A 14,516-nucleotide genomic window follows, 5' to 3' on the forward strand; every position below is an offset into this window, starting at 1 on the left:
GGCCGGGATTTTCCAGTGGTGCACCTTTCCCACTAAGTGTGCCAGCCTGCGAACATTGTCGGCTCCCTGACGGTCCCGTATAAATCCCACCTGGACCGGCATGTGCGGGTCCAGCCGCTTGGCCAGGATCTTAGTGTAGATCTTGAGATCGGTGTTAAGGAGGGCGATGGGGCGGTAGGAGGCACATAGGTCGGGGTCCTTCCCAGGCTTGGGGATCAGGGCAATTTCCGCCAGGCCCATATCAGGGGATGGGCCAACGGTATCAGAGAAGGAGCTGTAGAGCCGCAGTAAATACGGGCGGAGTTGGGTCAAGAACAGGCGATAGAAGGTCAACGGCAGGCCGTCCGGTCCCGGGGTTTTCCCCACGGGGAGGTCTTTGACCGCTTCTGTTATTTCCTCCTCCTGTAAGGGGCCCTCTAGCGTGGCTGCACATGCAGGGGACAGTGGAGACCCCCCGAAGTCTGCGAGGACGGCCTCTCGTGCCTCCGCAGAAGTGGGCTCCTCAGCATACAGGGAGGAGTAGTAAGCTACAAATGCGGCCTGTTTGGCCGTCTCTGAGGTGGCACTGGTGCCATCCTGCCGCTTGACATTGGCAATGTGGGCCCTAGCGGCACGTGCCCGCAGCCTGCCGGCCAGCAGACGACCAACCTTGTCCCCTCCCTCGTAATACCGTTGCTTGAGCGCTAGTAGGGAGTGTTCCGCCTTGTTGGTGCGCAGGGCGCGGAGTTGCCCCCTGAGAATGGCAAGAGTTCTCTTTGACGCCCGTGAAGGGGAGACCCGGTCCCGAGCCTCCGCCTGTTTGATCTCGCTAGCCAGGTCGGTTTCCATCTTGAACGCTTCCTTCCTCCGCGCCGCCGCCAGGGAGGTGATGTGGCCCCGAATGGTGGCCTTGAAGGCATCCCAGACCGTGTGAAAGGGCAGGTCGGGGGTGTCGTTAATGGCGAAATAAGAGTCTATGGCGTCTCGGATGCTGGCGACGTCGTCCGGGTCCCGGAGGATCCTCGGCGGGAGCGCCCACCTGCGTTCACGAGTGGTACGGGCCAGGGGGTCCTGCAACAAAAGCTCCACGTGAGCGTGATCCGACAGGGAAATGTCGGAGATAGCGGCAGCTAGGGAGTCTCGGGCCAGTTCAAGGGAGGTGAAGAGATAGTCGATTCGGGAGTATGTCCGATGGGAATGCGAATAGAAGGAATAGTCCCGGGCCCCCGGGTTGTGGTAGCGCCACACGTCCACGAGTCCCAGGTCTGTAAGCTGCGTTCTAAGGGTAGAGGACATTGCTCCCGCGCCGTTAAAGGGGGCTCCCGCCCGGTCTAGCTCAGGGTCCCAGACAAGATTGAAGTCGCCGCCCAGGATCACATTAGTGTCGCCCGATGGGAACTGCTCCCGCACAAGCGCCTGGAGGTATTTGTCCTGCGACTGGTTGGGTGCGTACACACACCCTAGAGTGAACTGTGCTCGTCCCATCTGTACCGTGGCTCGGAGGAAACGCCCGTCAGCGCCTTTGAAGGGTTTCACGGGTCCCCGCCTAATGCCAGCCCTGCAGAGGATCGCCACCCCCGCTGTCTTGGTGTCAGAGGATGCCCAGAACTGTGTAGGGTATCTGGGGTGTGCCATGCGTTTGGTGTCTCCCCTGAGAAGGTGTGTCTCCTGGAGGAGGATAATGTCAGGGGAGTGGTGTAGGAGGTAGCGCCATATCTGCTTCCGCTTGTTGGGGGAGTTGAGCCCTTTGACGTTGAGGGAGAGGACCTTCAAGGGTGTAGGGATGTTCGCAGTCATAGCACTAAGGGGGAGTGGAGTCGCGCAAGACCCAACATAGCAGACCCTCCCGCAGACAGGACAGCGGCAGCCTCATCTCGCCTCCAGCGCGCCAACCCCCGCAGGACCCACCCCGCCACCCCTTCGCAGGCGCGGGGAGAGAATAATAAGAGAGGGCAGTGAAGGGGAAAGTAGGAAGAGGAGAGAGAGAAAAAAGAGAAAAGGCGCAGAGAAGAAACAGAACCAAAACAGGCCAACAGGGCCAGTGTACATTGTCCCAGGTACCGGACATCCTCTACCCGAGGGTTTGGATGAACTCAGGAATGTCACTTCCTACGGGACAAAGGGGGGGAGCGGAGATCTAGGTAAGTGGAATAAGATTAAGTCGTCTCAGAGCCCGTCCACCCCGCTGCTCCAAGGTAGTCCGGGGGCGTGTCGGGCCGTGGGGCCACATGGTCCGTTCAGGCGCCAACGGGGCGCTGGGGCTCCGTGATGCAGTACATGGCCTGGAGGAGGCAAAGGGTGTCGTCCATTCCTGCAGACCCCCGCGGGTGGGGGGGGGGAGAGCCACGGATGTGGCCTGCCAGTGAGAGGGGGGAAGCCCCTCCCCTAAGAACAGTGGGATGAGGTCTCCATGGTGCATGAGGACACATCAGAGTGCCCAGTGGGCGAGCGTATGCTCAGGGCAGCTGTGGGCACAGTAGCAATGGTCAGTGTCCTTCCGCAGTCGAGGGGCGATCCCCACCCTCAGACCCAGAAGCGAGGAGCTGGGAGGCCTGTTCCTCACGGTCGCCCTCAAGAGAGCGGATGTGTGCGATGATGTCCTGTTTGGTCTGTGAGGCAGAGAGTGCATCCACCGGAGGGGGCCGTCGACGTTTGCGCACAGTGGACCATTCTGAGCGTGGAGGGGCCTTCTCCGGGTGGGGAGGGCGGGTTGGACTGTGGTCCGGGGACTCCGGCATGCCTAGCAGTTGTGCCGCTTCCTGATAGGACCTGAGTGCCCTGCGCTTGTCCTCCCACCTGAAGATGAGCGCGAAGGGATGGCCCCACTGGTAAGAGATGTTGAGGGTCCGGAGTCTCTCCGTGATCGGGCGGAAGACCCTTCGTCTGTAGAGGGTTGAGGGGGCCAGGTCCTGAAAGATCTGGATCTTGTGGCCTTCGTACCTCAGGTCCGGGTTGTCTCTAGCCGCCTTCAAAATGGCCTCCTTCTCAGTGAAATAATGAAGCCTGGTGACGATGTCGGGCAGGAGACCCGCTTTTCCTCCCGCTCCAAAGACTCGGTGTGCGCGGTCGAGGCGCGGCGGGGGGGCGTCTTCCTCGCCCCACACCGCTTGCAGGAGTAGGGCCACATAGGCCATGGTATTAGTCCCCTCTTCTCCAAGTGGCACGCCCCGTATGCGGAGGTTGTTGCGGCGTCCCCTATTTTCCAGGTCCTCCTGCTTGATCTGGAGCTGGATATGTTGTTCTTCGAGGTTCGCCACTCTCCGCCAGATCTGCTCCAGGTCTTCGGTGCGGGAATCAACCGTCTTTTCCAGGCCGTCGACCCGGTCGCCAAGGTCGGTGACTTCCTTGCGAAGTTCTTTGACGTACGTATGGACCTCCGACCTGAGGGATCCAATCTCAGTCTTTAGATCAGCCATGAAGGAGGACATGAAGGCCTGTGTCACCGGTGGAGAGTCGGCTGGCGGTGGGGGTTTCCCCCCTGATGATGATGGGGGGCCCCCGGAGGATGATGGCGATCCCGCCTTGCCCCACATGGAAGCCACTGATGTTCCTCTGGTCGTCGTGGGCGGGGGGTCCAGCCTGGTCCCCTTGCCGCGGGTCATGGTCCACTCGGGGCGGCAAAGGGCAGTGGGGGGCAGGGCCAGTTGCTGTGGATGATCCCTGGTCTGTGGCGGGGGATATGCTGTGGGAGGCCGCGCTGGCGCCCCGCGATCCAGCCGTCCGGGTCCCACGATCAGGGGCACAAGACCACGAGGCTAGAGATGGCGGTGTGCGCCGTGGCCCTCACGAGCCCAAAGCCGGAGCGGTCCGCCAACAGGACGCGGGGCGCACTCAAGCAAGAGAAGTCCAGGATGTGAAGAGGCCGCAGGAGCGGAGGTAAATGGCGCAGCCGGGGATGCAAGGCAGCGTGTAGGTAGAGGAGGCGCCAGGGGGGCGATGGCAGCAGGTGCTCCACGGCAAGCAGGGCCTGGGGCCTACAGGCGAAGGGTCTCCTATGGCTCGTGGCGTGGCGCAGCCTCCCGGTCTCGGCTGGGTCAGGGCCAACCCCCAGCGCGGCGCCCAGCCGGCTCCTCAGCGACGGCCGAGGAGTGATCAGGGGGGCCCTCCCTAGTGTCCCCGCGTCTCAGCAGTAAGAGGCCCAGTGCCTGGGGGTAGAAGATGGCGGAGGCCCCTGGGGTCTTCGCCCGCTCGCAGCAGGATCGTCCAGACTGCAGCTCACCAGGCTCTGCAGGGCCGGGTTGTGGCGGAGAGGCGGTCAGGGGATGTGTCCCGTAGAGCCGGGGCCCACCGAGGCTCAGGCCGCGTCAACACACAGCGTCAGGTCCGCTCCCCAGAGCGCTGTTTATGTGTCCGGGGCAGCGGGGAGCGCCCAAGCAGGGGCCGTCTGCACGGGCGAGACTGTCCTCCACTAAGGGGGTAAGATGGCGGGTAGGCCCGCGGTCGAGCCCTGCTGTCGCCGGGCCCCCCCGGGAGGTGGAAAAAAGGGGGGGGAAAGGGCGGCGCGCTGCAGCTCACCAGATGTGTCCAGCGATGGGGCCGTGATCAGGGCTCATGGGCAGGGGGCCTCCGGCGACTCCTCCGGTCTGGGCCTGCTGTTCCCGCCAAAGCCGGGGGCTCTCGTAGATGCGGCGTCCAGGCCGCTGCTGTGTGCCCCGCCGGTGGCAGCCCGGATCCGGCAGCTTCAGCGCGTCGCTGCTGGTGACAGGCTGGTTCCGCTGGTGGATCGGAGCCGCAGGCGGGATCAGGAGCGCTCCGGAGCCTCACCCAGGTCGCAGTGCCGGTCCCCTCCTCGAGAGCCAGTCCAGGTGTCCCGGCAGCGGACCCTGCGGCAAGATGGCGGCCAGCGGCCGAGCTCGGGGACCCCGGAGCTGTGTGCTGCGACCGCGTGAGTTCTCACAACCGCGGGTCGCCGCCAGGAAGGATCGCCAGCAGGGTCGGCAGTGCACCGGGGGTCCTCAGGAGTAGATGACCCCCGAAACTACGCTGAAACAGGCTTAATAGTGCAGCGGGGCGACGGAGCTCGCTCGAGACACGTCCGCTCACATCGCTGTCTCGGCCACGCCCCGTCTGCACTTTTTTACACATTATGGATTAACATATATTCACCTTCTCTTCCGCCCACTTTTATATAATTGTCAAACTTTTTAGACATAATGTGATAAGAAATATTTATGAACTCTAAAAAATAAACAGATTAAGTCAGTCACAATTTGTGTTGTGGTTATGCGACAATTGTTTAATATCATTGTGCATTTAAAATTTGGTGAACGAACTGGCAGTACTGGCATTTTGTTTTGTTGAGAATCTTGTTCGGCGCAGCCTTACTGCGCTCTAGCCAAACCCTTCTAACAGCCTGATTCATGAAGCTAAATTGCGCCCGCAATCGCTGCGAAAATGCAATTGTGGGCGCAATGTCGGTAATCGGCATTCATCATTAAATCGCAAACACATAATAGCGAATACGCAATAATATTCGCAGAATCCCGGTAGGAGAGCATTAGCGAATCGGAAAATGCGACAATCCACGGATTATGCGAAAAAAATTGCGGTTTCGCTATACAATCACAATCGGTATTCATGAAATACCGCAAATAGAGAAAAACCCCAAAATCGCTGTTTGCGCGGCGCAAATTAAGGACAACTCAAAGCAGGTGGTAACCATAAAAGCCATGGAATTTTTTTTTTCAAAAAACAGTTGGCCAATCAGTAACAGGTTCAGGCCTGACCAATCACACATAAGGACAATCAGCAGCTGCATTAGGAGTTCCACAATGCCAGGAATGTAAATGGTCGTCAGGCGCCGAAGGCTACAGCGAGCAGCACGGAGGAGAGGCCAGATCCAGGAGAGGATATTCCGCCAGCGGGTCACCTTGCTGGGCCAAACAAGAGAGCAGATATATGCAACATACAGGCTGAATGGGGAAATGATAATCCAGCTCATACACGACCTTGACCCCCTGATGCAGCACCCAACAAGGCGTACCAATGCGGTGCCTATACATGTGCAGGTATTGTGTAGCCTGCACCTCCTGGCCTCTGGGAGCTTCCAGGGGATAGTAGCGGCTGCTGGGGGGATATCCCAGCCCACCATGTCACGCTGCCTCAAGACTTTTGTTGACGCTATGCTTACCCAGCTACACCGATACATAAAATTTCCCACCAGCCAACAGGAATTGGACTTGACCAAGCTACAATTCTACAATGTAGCACATTTTCCACATGTACTCGGATGCATAGACTGTACCCACGTCGCCATCTGCCCACCAGCTGCCACAGAGTATATGTTCCGCAATCGGAAGTCCTACCACTCCCTCAACATACAGATGGTCTGCAATGCCAAGACTTACATCACGGACATTGTGGCCCAGTACCCAGGGAGTACCCATGACTCCTATATATTCCGGCACAGCGGCCTCCACACACCACTGGCCAGGGGAGACTTTGGGGAAGGACACCTACTTGGTAAGTACACTTTGTCGACAATGTCACATTGCTATGAAGTAGCAGCGCAGCACAGGCACTCACCCTCTGCTCCTCTCATTCAGGTGACAGTGGCTGCGCCCTCCGTGATTACCTCCTCACCCCATACCTCAACCCTGCTACACCCCAGCAACGGCGCTACAATGTTGCGCACATTTGGACAAGGAACTACATAGAAAGGACATTTGGGTTGCTCAAAAGCAGGTTCCGCATGCTGCACAAGACAGGTGGGGCCATGTATTACAGTCCTGCAATGTGCTGCCGCATTGTGGCTGTCTGCGCAATACTTCATAACATTGCAACCAAGCGCCGGATACCTGTTGACATATCTGGCAGTGAATCTGAAGGGGACGACCGGCCACCTGCTCATGCACGCCATGCACACGGGGAGAATCCTGCTGAAGGCCACAGACGTCGCAACCACATCACACTGAACAGTTTCTGATGCACCCTCTACCCACAAATCACAAATGCATGCAGAAATCAAAAATGACACTACGCCAATGTGTGCTGCTAAAATAAATATAATTGTTTCATTCACAATAATGGTACCACTTTAAATGTTGTCTTTGCTAACAGTATTTCAGCATACTGCTGTGTGAAAGGACAGGGCAGGCTTATACTCAGCCTGTGCCTGTAAGAGTCATAGAAAGTCATGTGCGCCTCCTGCGCGTACCACCCAAACGCCTCTGTGGCTCATCCTCATCCATGGCACGTGCAGCTGCTGTGGGCCTGGTGCTGCGCCTGAGTGCCCCTACGTGTGAGGCAGAGTGGCTGCTCACACTAGATGTCCCCTCACTGGCATCATCACCCCCAACAGTGGCAGGTAGAGCAGGACGGTGTAGTGCTGTCACGGCACTGGTCAGGTGCTCAAGGACCCTTGCCACATCCCCGCAGCACTGGATGAGCTGCTGCTGCTGCGCAAGGGACCGCCACGACAACTGTGCTGTGGCATTGCTAATGATATAATTGGACCTGGTGTAGGCGGTCAGCCTAGTCAATAGCTGCCGGTGGCGGCGGCGTGCTGCGTTGCGCTGCGATGTATTTGCAGCAGTGCTGGCCACCATGGCTGCAGTCATGCGGACCATACCCTCCCCCACACCTGCCATGGCTGCAGTCATGCTGGCCATTCCCTCACCCACACCTTCCATGGCTGCCGTCATGCGGTCCATCCGGTCCCCCACTCCGGCAACATTGCGCCCAATGTTGTACAGCTGTAGCTGTATGGCACCTTGCTGCCGTGCTTGCAGCTGCTGTATACGGAGCATGCGTCTTTCCACGCTCACTCTCACCAGCTCCGGTCCATTCCCCCTCCTGCTGCTAGGTGCATTGGTCTGCAGGCGAGGCGTGCCACGCCTGCTCTGCTGGCCTGACACAGTGGGTGGCCGCTGTGTTGCCGCTGTCGCAGGCCCTGATGTAGAAGCCCCAGCTGCTGGTGGTGTCACGGCAGGCGTTGTTAGTGCGGCAGGGGCTGGAGGCACCCTGGTGGTGGACCTGGCTGCGGAAGTATTTGCTGGGGCAGGGGCTGGTGGCACACTGGTGGTGGACCTGGCTGCGGAAGTATTTGCTGGGGCAGGGGCTGGTGGCACACTGGTGGTGGACCTGGCTGCGGAAGTATTTGCTGCGCCAGACGCAGGAGGCACACTGGTGGTGGACCTGGCTGCGGAAGTATTTGCTGCGCCAGACGCAGGAGGCACACTGGTGGTGGACCTGGCTGCGGAAGTATTTGCTGCGCCAGACGCAGGAGGCACCCTGGTGGTGGACCTGGCTGCAGGAGTAGTTGCTGGGGCAGGGGCTGGTGGCTCTGTATGTGGCGGCACCTCCTCCTCATCCGGTGCCTCCTCATTTATTTGCAGCCTCTCGCTGTCGCTGCTGTCTGCACCACCTGTGAGGGGAAGTGGACGTTCATTAGTTGCATGTATCTGTCACACGTGCAGTTGCTACATGCATGCTGGGTGACATTCCCTGACTGGCTATGGCTTTGCGTACTTTGGAACCTGTCTGGCTGCATTGTGGTAAATCTACATTGTGGCCACACTACATGTCCCACAATGCTTCAGGGCATTACCTGATGTGGAACGATGGCATGACTATGGAACAATATGGGAGGCTAATTGGTCATGGACATTCATAGGGGACAGGGTCGCAGTCGCATGCCACTTACCTCGGGTGTCTTGGGTGGTGCGGGATGAGTCCATATGAGTCACTCCGATGACCGCCTCTGTCTCCAGGGTGTTCTCTACTTGGTCCTCCATGGGGGTGTTTGGAGGGACTGTAGGTTCTCCCCCTCCTGTACCCGATGATTCTCCAAGGCGCTCAGTCACCCTCTCTTTGGCACGACCTCGGAGGTCGTACCAGCATTTTTTCAGTTCATCCAGTGACCTGTCCGCCACACCCACGGAGTTCACCGTGGACGCTATACCCTGCCAGATCCTGCGTTTTTCCTGTTCTGCCACCCTCCTAGAGTCCTTCCCAAACAGTTTGGAGTGGTTGGCCACCACCCCCTCTATTAAATGCTCCAGCTCCTGCTCGGAGAATTTTAACTTTCTCTTCCGCCCTGTGGTGTTGCTGGGCCCAGGAACAGCCTCCTCAGACATTGCTGCACTGTACTTGCTGAGTAGTTTCCTGACAGATTTGCTGGAGCTCTCCCAGTTGCTGACTCGAGGTCTGCCTCACTGTGGTGTATGGGGGTGGGCCCTGGCTGCTTCCTGGTTGTGATGTCATCGCTGTGCTCGACATGCGACTTCCCGTTTTCCCGATCTCGCGCTATTTGAGGTCCCGCTATTGACGATCTCGCTATTAGAGAATTCGCAATTCCGACACGGATGTTGCCGGAAATAGCGTTTTTTATGCGATTTTCGATAGTCGCAACCGGTATTTGCGGCCGCGTGCGATTCGTTTTATTTTCTCTAAATTATTCATGAATACCGTTTTGCGCGTCCTTGATAGCGAGTCGCTATTATTCGCTATTAGGGCCACGCAAAACGTCCCGTTGATGAATCAGGCTGATAGTTTCTTGCTACCCCTTTATGGCATTACCACAGTAAGCGCGACTACTCATTTGTGACTGTCTCAAAGCTCAGATTTCTTCGCACCTCTAATTATAAATATGTGTAATTGAATGTGAATAAATGTAAAATTGTGTAATGTAAAATGACATGACTGCTGCACTTGCTTGTTCCAATGTGCATCTTTATGCAGTCTGGTATATCTGGCTCACAGCGGACAAAATAGCGTTCCTACTGCGGCATCCATGCTTGAGGGGAACTAACTGTTGGACAGGCATGCCTTGTAGAAATGTTCGTCCTATATCAGATACCCAAACATCTGATAGGCATATTATATACCTTAATGGGTATAAGTAAAGGGGAGGCGGTAAACATATCCCAGTCAAGGTGTGCGTTTAGAACAGGAGACAGTGAAAATATTGCCTGTTGTGGTAGGATGTAGAGAGACACATAGAGGGTGTTTTGGACCCAGTCAGTAAAATAATTTACATGATTGAATGTGGTGTACATAAAAAGGTAGGTCCTTAATACTGAGTAACTTTATTGTAGGAAACAGTGGGGGATAGATGTGCACAATATGCCTGATCCTCGTCTACTATATAGTATCATTAAATAATTCATCTTATAAAGTGTGACTACTCTCCCATGAGGGTTTTTCAAGGCACTGAGTTGGGGAGGAAGGGGAGGAGGCTCTGGTTTCAGTCTTAGAGCCAGGTCTTGAGGTCCTTCCTGAATTGCAGCAGTGATGGTGATTGCCTGAGGTGCAGAGGCAGGGCAGGTCTTCCCTGCGAGGTTTGAAAAGGATCTTCTAGGAGCGGTCTTGCCGATCTGTGGGATGGTGGTCAGGGCCAGTTGGGTGGAGCGGAGATGTCTGTTGAGAGTGTGGAAGGAGAGGCAGGGGTTGAGGTATGCAGGTCCGGTGTTGTGGAGGGCCTTGTAGGCATGCGTGAGGAGCTTGTAGGTGATTCTTTATTGACAGGTAGCCAGTGTAGGTCTCTCAGGTGGCCGGTGATGCGGTTGCGGCGTGGGATGTTCAGGATGAGTCTGGAGTTTTTTTTTACTTTGTGTGGTGCTGGCTAGAGTGTGTTGCCGTAGTCTTGTCTGCTGCTGATGAGTCTATGGGATTCCTTTTTTCTGGACTTGTGGGGATCCACTTAATGATCTTACAAAGCAGGCGGAGTGGGTAGAAGAAGGAGGAAGTAACGGCGTTGATTTGGCAGTTCATTGAGAGTGATGAGTCCAGGATGTTGCTGAGGTTTCATGCGGGTCTGGGGGAGTGGAGGCCTGGTTCTGAGTGTTGCGGGCCACCAAGAGTCGTCCCAGGTGGAGGGGGAGGGGCCCAGGATGACGACCACGTTCTTCTCTGAGTTAAGCTTGAGGCAACTGTCCTTCTACCAGGTAGCGACTGCCTTAATCCCATTGTGGAAGTTGCTCTTGATGGCTGTGGGTACGTCTGTAAGGGAGGATATCAGCTGGGTTTTGTCAGCGAAGAAATCCATGTTGAAACTGTGGCTTCTGATGATAGCTGCAAGCGGGGCCATGTAGATATTGAAGAGGGTGGGGCTCAAGGAGGATCCCTGAGACACTCCACAGCTGATCTCTGTTGGTTCGGAGTTGAACGGCAGAAGCCTGTCTCTGCGTTCAGCCGGAGAGATAGGAGCAGATCCATTCTAGGGCTTTGTCACAGATGTAGGCGTCGTGGAGTCTTTCATAGAGGGTAACCTGGGAAACTGTGTAGAAGGCTGCTGAGAGGTCCTGGAGGATGAGGGAAGTTGTCTCGCCTCAGTCTAGGAGGGTGCGAATGTCGTCTGTGGTGGTGAGGAGAGCGGTCTTGGCGCTATGGTTGCTTCTGAGGCCTGATTGGGAGATATCTAGGATATTGTTTGGTTTGATTAACTCTGAGAGTTGGGCGTTCATGGCTTTCTCAATGACTTTGGCTGGGAAGGGGAGCAGAGAAATGGGTCTGTAGTTCTTGAGGTCATTGGGTTGGTAGAGGGTTTCTTCAGCAAGAGGGTTGATCGCTGCGTGATTCCAGTCTTCAGAATGGATGCTCGTCATTATCTAGAGGTGAGGGTAGCCCAGTTGGTTAAGGTCGGCTGTGGTTTGGAGCCATTGGGTGGGGTGGTTAGGTCTTGGGTTGCGAAGCTGTCATAGATCTACTTGATCTTGTGGTGGAAAAAGGTAGCGAGGTTGTCGCAGACTTCCCGAGATAGGGGAATGTCTTCTGTCTCTGTGTTGGGTTTAGCTAATGTTTTGACCAAAGCGAAGAATTATTTGCCGTTGGGTACGTTGGCTTTGATGCGTTCCTGGATGCCTGCTTTCTTTGTTGTTCTGATGAGGTGGTGTTGTGCGGTGTTGGTGGATTTGAAGGCTGTGTGTCCTGTGGTGATCTTGTTTTGCCTCCATCTTTCCTCAAGCTGTCTGCAGGTGACTGTCAGTAGCTGAGCTAGTAGAGTGTGATCCTGTGCCTATAACAACATGCCACACACTGCCGGTCCCCACCACTTTCCTATGCAAATATTCCACTAAAACAAACCAAGGATGCAATGTTTATTCTTTATACTCACTTTCTCCTACAAATGCCTTGGTACAAAATGTAATGCACCTTATGGAGAGCTTTTAAGTTTTAAGTGCATAGCTGTAGAATGGGCCAGCACCAGCTCTGAGTTGTAGGTGATGGACTCTATAGGTCTTTCTGTTCCCTGCGTATGGATCATTTGTGTAGCGCTCCAAATAGCATCCAAATAGCATGTTCTTTCCATTTGCCAAGAGGACAAACACATGCCATAATGTACGATTTAGTAGAAAAAGTAATTCCCTCGATGACCTCAACCTCCAGTTAATAGTAGCTTAGAGTCTCTGTTGGGTACTAAGTAGAATTGCACTCTTACCCATTACAGGACAAAGAAAATACATTTATAGATCAGACTTGGGTTTGAGGTTTTCCTTTGAATCACTGGGTATTCATGCTTCTAGATTCCAAGTACACCAATCCATGCTGAACAGATCTTCTAGGAGAGAACATTAACTTGTGTGTATGTTTCTGCTTTTCAACAGCCCTCACATAGAAATGGGTCTTGATGGGGTTGAGATATTCACAAACTCTTCGGGCAGTCATCATGAACTGCGGAAAGCCGACAGGAGAGTGGATTTGGTGAAGTCCACCACAGCAAAGGTAGAGCTTTCAAGACCTTGTCTTGTGCTTTTGGAGTAATATTTTCATCGTTATGGATAATGTTACACAGTAAACTACTGAAAAGGGAGCCTTTGACACTAGAACGCATGTTGAAATGTATAAAGGGAAATATTTCAGCATGTTTGTCGTGTTGAGGGTCTTTGTATACCTTTACGTTTGTGGGCTGTCCTCTGCCTTTCTATATGGCCTATAACCAAGCCAATAATATAACAGCAATACATAAATGTAGCATGCGTTATGACTCTGTTGATCTTATGTTTATTGTAGAATTTGATTAACATTTGTTCAGTACAATGTAAGCTAGTCATAAGCAAAACGTTAGCCTTTAATTGTGCTGCAAAAATTAAAATGCAATTTTATTTCCCCAACAGTTTTACTTAACACAGGCAGGTGTCATAAAACTGTACAATAAGATGAGATTTACATTCAGGAGTGAAGCATAAACCTATTCAAAATACTATAGTGCTTGTTTTGTGTACATATTATAATGGGGATATTACCAGAGTATATAAAGTTGAGGTAATATAAAAATGACTACAAAATGTTGGTGTGTCATCTGTGTGATTAAACAGTAAACTGCATATATTCTGCCATGACAGTATGTAAGGTCTAAGGTAGGATATATTATGTCACTGGGATAAAGGACAAGTACTGGAGTTTTGCTAAGAACAATACGAGTATTTTTTGCTGACCCAAAAACAGTGAGCAGACGAGAGATAACTAGTTGCTATTCACTAGTAAGAACTATAGGCTGTATTTTTAATAATGGATAAACATACCTATAGGTAAGATTAGTGGAGTGGGTCTCTGAAAGAATTGTGTTAAGATGGTTAGGTATTTGTCAGTGTATTGATTTTTTATGAGTTTCTTGAAATGGGCGAATTATGAGGTACTTCTTATATTGTTAAGGAAGACAGTCCAAATTGTTAGTACCTGACCTGAAAATAATATGTGGATTATACTATGCTCTTCTCTAATTTTAAAAATGTACTATGATACTTACCCTCACACTGTCAGACACTAACCAAGTGGCACACATTGCCCTTTTCACAATTGCATATCTTTGTAATGCTGCTTGCTGGCCAGCGCATGCCCAGTGTCTTCCAGTACATTGCACCGGCGGCAACTACATATAAGGATTAGAGCCATTTTATTTATTTATTTATTCAAAGTTTTATATAGCGCGAACAAGATCCTTACAGATATCAGAGCGCTTCACAATGACAGGGTAGGGGCAGTAGGAATGAACAGAGGTAATGGGAGCAATGTAGTAGTCACTAACATGAAAGGATAATAATAAAATACATAAAACATATCAATATACAGTCAGGTAAACAGGTAATATAACGGCACAAGTCATTGATCCCATTACAGAGGTGTTCAGGTACACCTTGGGTGTGTGGAAGGCTTATACCAGTGTTTTAGTATAGAGAGCGCACTGAGTGGGGGCATCGGGAGGGTGAATCAGTGACCCAATGTGTCTCATATATTGGTCGGTAGGAAGAAAGTAGCGTAGTAGTGTCACCATCAAGTAGAGGTATAGTGCCAAAGGACAAGGTGAGCATTGATACAAGGCAATGCAGAGTCTCTGATCCAGCACCTATAAGGTTCAGGAGATCTTGGCCAGAAGGATGGTTTTCACCTCTTTCTTGAAGAGTGCAGCGGAGGAGATATGCCTAGTTTCAGGCGGGAGCGCATTCCAGATCCTGGGTGCCATTCCTGAGAAGGAGCGCTTGTAAGTTTTCTCTTTCCTGAATCTACGGGGTTTCAGGAGTAGATTTTTTGAGCTTCTATTGGATCTCGAACCTCCTGATATGGACAACTTTTGAGCGAGGTAGTTGGGTGCATTGTGG

General features: G+C 53.4%; 1 protein-coding gene across 2 annotated transcripts in view; it reads left to right on the forward strand.

Annotated features, from left to right (window-relative positions):
* NADSYN1 (NAD synthetase 1) overlaps positions 1-14,516 on the forward strand; it is a 253,280-nt gene that overhangs the window by 81,476 nt on the left and 157,288 nt on the right. For both annotated transcript variants that reach the window (XM_078684243.1, XM_078684244.1), the window contains exon 8: positions 12,525-12,642. In XM_078684243.1, coding sequence (XP_078540369.1) covers positions 12,525-12,642 — 118 coding nt within the window. The remainder of the gene's footprint in view (positions 1-12,524; positions 12,643-14,516) is intronic.

Source organism: Lissotriton helveticus, chromosome 3_2 (assembly GCF_964261635.1).
Source record: "Lissotriton helveticus chromosome 3_2, aLisHel1.1, whole genome shotgun sequence".
In the NCBI taxonomy this organism is placed as follows: domain Eukaryota; kingdom Metazoa; phylum Chordata; class Amphibia; order Caudata; family Salamandridae; genus Lissotriton; species Lissotriton helveticus.